Source organism: Puma concolor, chromosome A3, assembly GCF_028749965.1.
Source record: "Puma concolor isolate L17-30 chromosome A3, mPumCon1.1.hap2, whole genome shotgun sequence".
Lineage (NCBI taxonomy): Eukaryota > Metazoa > Chordata > Mammalia > Carnivora > Felidae > Puma > Puma concolor.
Window position 1 is genome coordinate 89,482,530 of NC_141669.1, and position 7,952 is coordinate 89,490,481.

General features: G+C 34.1%; 1 protein-coding gene across 6 annotated transcripts in view; it reads left to right on the top strand.

Annotated features, from left to right (window-relative positions):
* CCDC138 (coiled-coil domain containing 138) overlaps window positions 1-7,157 on the top strand; it is a 147,580-nt gene extending 140,423 nt beyond the window's left edge. For all 6 annotated transcript variants that reach the window (XM_086701490.1, XM_086701491.1, XM_086701486.1 and 3 more), the window contains 2 exons: window positions 4,794-4,932; window positions 6,663-7,157. In XM_086701490.1, the coding sequence (XP_086557616.1) occupies window positions 4,794-4,932; window positions 6,663-6,828 (305 nt within the window). In that variant the 3' untranslated portion in view covers window positions 6,829-7,157. The remainder of the gene's footprint in view (window positions 1-4,793; window positions 4,933-6,662) is intronic.
* Window positions 7,158-7,952: the final 795 nt, after the last annotated feature.

The following is a 7,952-nucleotide window of genomic DNA, read 5'->3' on the forward strand; positions in this document are numbered from 1 at the left end:
AAGAATTCCAGAATTTCCTTTCTCTTTATTTTATGGCTTTCTCATAGGTTTAAGAGTGACTGGAAATCAAACCAGTGAATCTCTTTTACTTTTAAAAGATCTATACAAGCTTCACATTTTAAGTATGCTGATGTATTAAAGTTTTTGGATGGTCTTGTTTTTTTTTTTTCCATTATAGAAGTCATACAAGGAAGTTCACTTTTATTTGGCAATATTTACTTGGGGCTTTTAGTAATAGCCCTTAAATGTGTGTGCTTTGTTCATTCCAAGACTTGATTTACATTTACAGTGTAGTAAAATAAAGGAAGATACACTCTTTCATGCCTTTACACTACCCACCCCCAAGCAGTTGAAAATCTGCATAGAACTTCTAACTAACTCCCCTAAAACTTAACTACTAATAGCCTACTGTTGACTGGAAGTCTTACGGATAATGTAAGCAGTTGGTTAACACGTAGTTCGTATGTTATATGTATTATGTGCTGTATTATTACAATAAAGTAAGCTAAAGAAAAACATGTTACTAAGACTATCATAAGGAAGAGAAAATACATTTATAGTACTGCACTGTTTATTGAAAAAAAATTGTGTGTAAGTGGACCTGTGTAGTTCAAATCCGAGTTGAAGGGTCTACTATACAAAAAACCATTATAGTTTTCTTATGTGGTTTCTACGCTTTTAAATTGAAAACATCAATATTGTAAATTATAGGTATGTTAAGAACCCTCAGTGGTCTTTCTGGCAGTGACTTATATGATTGTTCTTTACCCATTAATTTCAAGTATATTAGCCATATATATAACTTTCCTGTTCAGAGTTGACATGAATCATATGTCTTAGGATCTGAAATAAAACTGTGTGCATTTTTTTAATGAAGCTGCTTTTAATGAAGCTGTTTTTAATGCTATTTGTAGATTATGTGTGCTATATTTGTAACCTATATTTCATTCTTTAAGAAGATTCTGTAACTGATCCTCCCTTCCCAGGATAATAGAACTATCTTAAGAATTATGCTTGCTTGTATTTGATTCACAGTTCTTTGGATCTTCTTTTCTGGTATGTTTATATTGTAGCAGTGGAGCTTCTCCCCCACCCCCCACCCCTCTATTGGGAGCACATTTAAGAAACTCCTTATTGGAAGGTGAATTTGGCCTTGTATTTAGCATTTGCAATGAAGAAAAAGTGCCATGCCTTTAACTTAATTTCTTAGAAAGATGAGTCTCACTAGCCCTAGTGTTTGTCAGCTAGTAACAGTGTGACAATGATGCAATGATGAGAGGGAGAAAATGGGAAGGGAGAATTCAGGAAAAATTAGTTTAAATACCCAATAGAAATTGCTAAAACTTGCAATGCAAAGTAATAGTAATGCAAGATGGAATTCTGCTTCTCAAGAAATGGTATTGAGAAGGCTTTAAAAAAAAGGCAAATAGCTTTTTGTAAATGATTTTCATGGAATTACAGATGAGAATTTCAAGACTTTACATATTTGCCCCAATTTTTTCTAATGTGTAGACATATGTTTAAAGAGATACTTGAGGGGCGCCTGGGTGGCACAGTCGGTTAAGCGTCCGACTTCAGCCAGGTCACGATCTCGCGGTCCGTGAGTTCGAGCCCCGCATCAGGCTCTGGGCTGATGGCTCAGACCTGGAGCCTGTTTCCGATTCTGTGTCTCCCTCTCTCTCTCTGCCCCTCCCCCGTTCATGCTCTGTCTCTCTCTGTCCCAAAAATAAATAAACGTTGAAAAAAAAAATTAAAAAAAAAAAAGAGATACTTGAATAAATTGGAATTTTAAGATACTGGTTTAAAAGTGTTTACAGAAACATCTTTGTGCAGAGACGAACCTGAGAAGAGATCTCATTTCGTTTTTTTTTTTTTTTTAATGTATTTTTATAATGTTTTAACTTACCTAGTGGTCAGTGGTGGGAAATATATTGGTATCTAATTAAAGTTTAGAGCAGTAAAATGCACTAAAGAGCTCTTGGTGTACCATCAGGATTATAATTCAGATCTTAATTTTAGAAGACCTCTGAGTAAAAAAAGAAACAGTATTTCGACTTCAGGAAAAATTAAAAAGCGTAAAGTACCATGTTGGTGAAGGATTTTGCAGTTCTGTTAGTAACTTCCGTTGATTAGGTAGATGCATTCAGGTAACCCATAATCCTAATTTTTCCCCCCTTAATTAAGTATCCAACATAGAAGTTACTTTGCTGAGAAATACTTGAATGACACACTTCTCCCAACCTCTCCAGTCCCCTGCTTTGAAACAGGCCTTTTCACTTGTAAAAGAAATTAGGTAGGCTAATAAGAAAGTGTGGTTTTTAAGAAAAGAAATTTAACTTCAGTCTTTTCAGTAGCGTATAGGCACATCTCATTTTCCTCCTTTGTAAAATGGGATTACTACCGGCCCTACCTCATAAAGGTATTATATGAGAACTAATTTGTAGCTGTTTCAAATCACGAAGTACACAATATCACAGATGATAGAATATTTATGACTTTTATTAGATGCTTAATGTTCATTTAAGTAATTTTGATGCAAAAAGTAAAAGCATACACTTAAAAAATACCATAAGAATTTTCATATTTTTAAACAAAGCAGTTTTATAGTCTTTTAAGATGAAATACAGCTGCTCCTGTTTTTGTTTAATTTTTAAACAGAGGCTTTGGAATATTTTGTGTGAGTAGGTAACTTCTAGGAGTTCAGAAAGGTTGAAATGTTTTTTAACTAAATGCAGTGCACATTCCTGGATCAATTTTCAAAGACTGATCAAAACCTGCTGTGTTAAAATAACATATACTGTTTTTCATCAGATTTGTTGATGATGTAAATAAGATGTGTAAACATATTAGTAAATGTTAATATTCGTGTATTTTAAGTTAAGGTTATAAGATTTGTCACAATGTGATTTTTTTTTTAATTCACATAAAGTGAAAACAGATGTGTGTAACTATTTTGAATATTGGTTTATTAAACATTCATATTCTTTATCAAATAAAAAAAAGATTCTATAACTGAGATACACATGCATGCACACACACACATAGGCATACACACACACACACACACACACACACACACACATAACACAGGACTTGGTGAAGTCCGTTTAGTCCATACTTGGGTTAGACTGCTGTAATACTGGGGAAAGTATTAATTTTTTTCTCCTACTTTTTACCACATGGTAATATGCAGAGGACACGTGACCATTGTCATCATGCTCCATTGCCAGCCTGTATCACCTCTCATCTGTTATCACAACATTCTTCTGACTTTACTAGTATGGATTTCGTTGGTTTCATTATTGAATATTTTGCTCAGTAAAGACAGTCTTTCAAGCTGTTCTTGTGGATTCAAAAATAATGATTATACAAAGCTCTCATATTTTTTTGTCCTTTGTATCTATGGACTTATTTACCTGTGTGAAATAAAGTCCTGTATTTACTGTGGTAGCCTCTGAATTTTACAGAGGCTTTTTACACGGGAATTTACCTATTTTAAAGGCGATAATATATGGTCTAAAAATCTCTGATTTTTGCTTCTTTTCAAGCCCCCCTAATTACCAATACTAGTGATGTACATCTTTTTTTTTTAATGTTTATTTATTATTATTGAGAGACAGAGACACAGAGCGTGAGCAGGGGAAGGGTAGAGAGAGGGGGAGAACAGAATCTGAAGTAGGCTCCAGCTCTGAGCTGTCAGCACAGAGCCCGATGCAGGGCTGGAACTCACAAACTACGAGATCATGCCCTGAGCGAAGTCAGTCACCTAACCAATTGAGCCACCCAGGTGCCCCACTAGCGATGTGCATCTTAGTATGTTTATACGTTACTGTGTTCAGCTCATAACCACTTTAGCAGAGCTTTCAGTTCTCACTATTACAGACTTTTCTGTGGCCCATATGCACAAACCTCTGTATACATCTGATTCCGACACAGGCTTAGAGGCAGAATTGCTGAATCGAAGGATATACCCTTTCAAGACTTTTGATACACATTTGCCAAGTTCTAATTATTCTATTACTCCTAAGGTTGAATATGTTTTCTATATTTATTCTGTCATGATTGCTTGCTTGTGCCCTTTGCTCATTACTAAAAAAAAATATTAGGTCCATCCTTTTCTTACTGATTATAAAAGCTTTTTTAAAAATAGTATCAGTCTAAAAAAAAAATATCAATCTTCTGGCAAATATATTGCAAGGGGATTTCCTCCCAATCCCTCTGCCTCAAGTTTGAGATTTCCTTTTTTTTTTTTTTTTTTTTAGAACTTTTTGCTTTTTAAGTTTTGTAATTTTTTTTTACATAGACGTGAAAATTTTTTTATTTTGTAATATTTTCAGTCTTTTCACCCTTTTGCTCTTATGTTAAAACGTTATTCCCTAGCCATTGATTATGTAAATTGTCATTAACACACAAATGAAATTCTTAAAGGTAGGGTTTTTTAAAAAATTGCTGTTCCAAAAATATTTCTTATTGCTAATTGTTTAAACTCAGTCTACTATTATGAACTTACTGAAGAAATGACTTTCCCCGATTCTTTCAAGCATGGAATTTCTGCTAAGTGCTAATGGAAGTTGGATATTAGGGAAGATAATCTTATTTTTGGTTTGCATTGTTCAACAAGAGCCAGTGGAGACTTTAATTTTTCAGGTGATGATATTTTTGCCCAAAGTATGAAAAGAATGAAAATCCAAACCAATATTTATGAATACCCCCATATACTTCAGGTTTATTTTGTTTTTAATTTTTTTTTAATCTACTCCCTAACAGTAAAGCACTGGTAATTTGTTTTGCAGAATCTTTGCAGCCTTTCCTGGAAGCCTGTAGCAACACTTTATTTTTTCGTACTTGCTCAGTGCTGCTTCGAACCCCTAAGCTTGATCTTCAAATACTAGAAAAGCTCAGTATTATTCTGCAGAAACTTTCCAAAATCAAGTAAGATTTTTTTTATTTCTAAAATTTTGTATGAAAGATGTATTATTGTGATGTAGAAACTTGAGAATCATAAAATATTAATGCATGTCCAAGATACATACTCAGTAACATGAGAATTGGAGTATCCATCTAGAAACGTCTTGTTTCCATAGTTCATTTCTGCTAAACAAACTTTAAGTACCACAGGGTATGTAAAAATAAGAGCAGTTTTTAGCAACTAGGTGGTAGTATCAGAGTGACTTACTGCACACGGATACTCTGTAATACCACAGGTGAAAATAAAAAAGGTAATAAAAGTATATAGTATATATGCAAATCCTTATTGATGTATTGAAATGAATTTAGGGAATTAGAATGAAGCAGAATTATGGGCTTGTTATGCCACTAATTTGGATTTTATTGTGAGAATTAAGGGCTTTTGCATTTCTTCTTCTTTCCCCTGATGCAAACTTCGATATAACCAGTTACTAAATTATAAATAAAGGACATAGTTTTAAGCGTTATTTTCCTAATCTTGAGGTATTTTCTGGTGTTTCTTTTGAGGCAAATTAAACACCTGACTCATCCCATGTTTATAATGGTAAAATTTTGATTTTGGTTCAGCTCCACTGCCCCATTCCTTTCCTCTCCCCTGTGATTTGCATGATAATGAACCTAGGTATTTTATCTGGCCTCGGTGTACTTGAATAGTAAATATAATACATCTTAAAATTATTTGTAGATGTGTGCTAGTAGGTCCACATGTTCTGCTTGGTGCTTAGTACACTGTACCACACCACAGTAAGTTATTAATTGTCAAAATAAAACCTCATACATTATTAGTTTGGGACAAATGTCAGGTAAACTTATCAATTAATTTTCTTCCTTTATTTGCAGACTGACGGTACCATGGTTATCTTGATTTGTAATCAGTAAATTCTCAGGAAGACATGTTGTAGTTTACCTGTAGTGCCTTGAAGCTGCAGTAACATTACTTGGGTTTAATTTGGTCTTGGCTCTTAATTCACGGGTTTATGTTTATGTATTCCCAAAGTGCAAGTATATCCTTGAGCCAAAGCATTTTACTATTCTCGATGTGTTTTATAGCTTACGTTCATTTCAGACTGAGAGAAAGAGCTAGAACAAATCTCTAAATGGAGGGCTGGGAATAGCTGACGCTCAAGCAGGTCTTGAAGTAAATCTTTAAAACCACAAAGATGTGAATCATTTTGTATTTAGCAGGTGGTTATATAGGTTATTTGATAATTTCTTTCAGGAGGTAAATATATATAGACAAGGAAATGAGAAAAATGTTTCAGATGTTATTCTGATTGAAAATGAAATTACTGACTGATAATTACAGGTAGGTTGGTTGAAAAGGTATTTTTGACCTAAGTCAAAAGGTAACCCAATGTTCTGCTACTTACTTAAAATAAGATGATCAAGTATTTTAATTTTTCTAACTGTGAGGAAGGAAATATTCTCAAGCATTTTAATGGTGAATAGGGTTCAGTTTTCAGGATCATAGAGCATATTCTTTTTTTCCTTGAATAGTTTTCCACTTTAGGCTTCTCTCCTAAAACCCCTTTTTGTTTGCCTTGACGTATTAATCCTTTAGTTACATATTTTCTGCACTATGTTGAAAACCAGGTGCCATTTGCCCACATTTACAAGTAAATGATTGCTCATTGCCATTCCAGATAAACTCCCTAAGTGTGTGCAATTAAGTTAATGTATTCATTCTCTTCCAGGAGTAATAAGAAGCTCTTTGAACTTTTTACAATTCATCTGATGCTTCAAGAAATGCAAAGGACAACACATCCAGAGCATGCCTTTCTCTGTATTAACTTAAATTCAACTCTGTTCAATTTGGGTTTAACAAAATGCAACTCCTTGGCCTCCAGTGCAAGCCATTAGAATAGCTTAATATTATTTTATATAAATTATATATGTGTTGCTTATTTGTAAGATTGTAAAAATCACCAAAGTAACTAAAAGTCTACCAAGTAAAGTTATCAGTAGCATCATTTATCATGAAAAATATAATTTTTTTTCACTTTTAAGTTGAATCTATAGAAGCTATGGAATTTTTGGACTGTTTCAGTTCAGTTGAGGTAGTACTTACTAATGTACAAAATGGAATTTCCAGAATTAGTGATACTGGGGTTACTTTTTGTAAGAGTGTTTTAGGAAAATTTTTTAAATTATGTGATTATTTGGAATAAAATTGGTGTTTATGTGGGAAAGAGGATTAGATCATGTTGTCATTCTTTCTCAAAATATCAACAATTTCCCCTTTCAGAAGCAAAAGTATGTAAGTTAAAAAAAAATCTTTTTAATGTTTATTTTTGAGAGAGAGAGAGAGAGCATGAATGGAGGCAAGGGGAGAGGCAAGGGAGAGAGAGAGGGAGACAGACACAGAATAAGAAGCAGACTCCAGGCTCCGAGCCTCAGCACAGAGCCCAACGTGGGGCTGGAACCCACAAACCATAAGATCATGACCTTGAGCCGAAGTCGGAAGCTTAACCACCTGAGCCACCCAGGCGCCCCAAGAGTATATAAGTTTTAACTGTCATCCTCATACCATAACTTTTGTGTATATCCTAGATTCACAAAAACTGATTTTTTATTGTGCTGTTCACAGAGTAAAGAATTTTTTCTATTATTTTTCCAAAATAATTTAATCATCACCAAACTATATATGTACCATAGATGGGTTTAAAAAAACAAAACAAAACAAAACATAAAAATATCTTAGTCTCCCAACACCCAGGGATATCTCTTGCTATATAACCCAAGATGGGTGAAGTAGCCACAGGTCTGGGTGAGGTGGATGGAGATGGTGGGAGTTGGGACAGAATACTGAGAAACACAGAAAAGGAGCACTGTCCTAAATTATGCTGTATCAGTATATATTCTCATTTCCAGAAATGGAGAAATTTTCAGGAAACGCTTGGGCCTCTTCAGATGAGTATAAAAAATGTGCTGTTTGTGAAGCAGAAACAGAAAGCCATAAAGAGAGAACAGGTTGAGTATGGTGA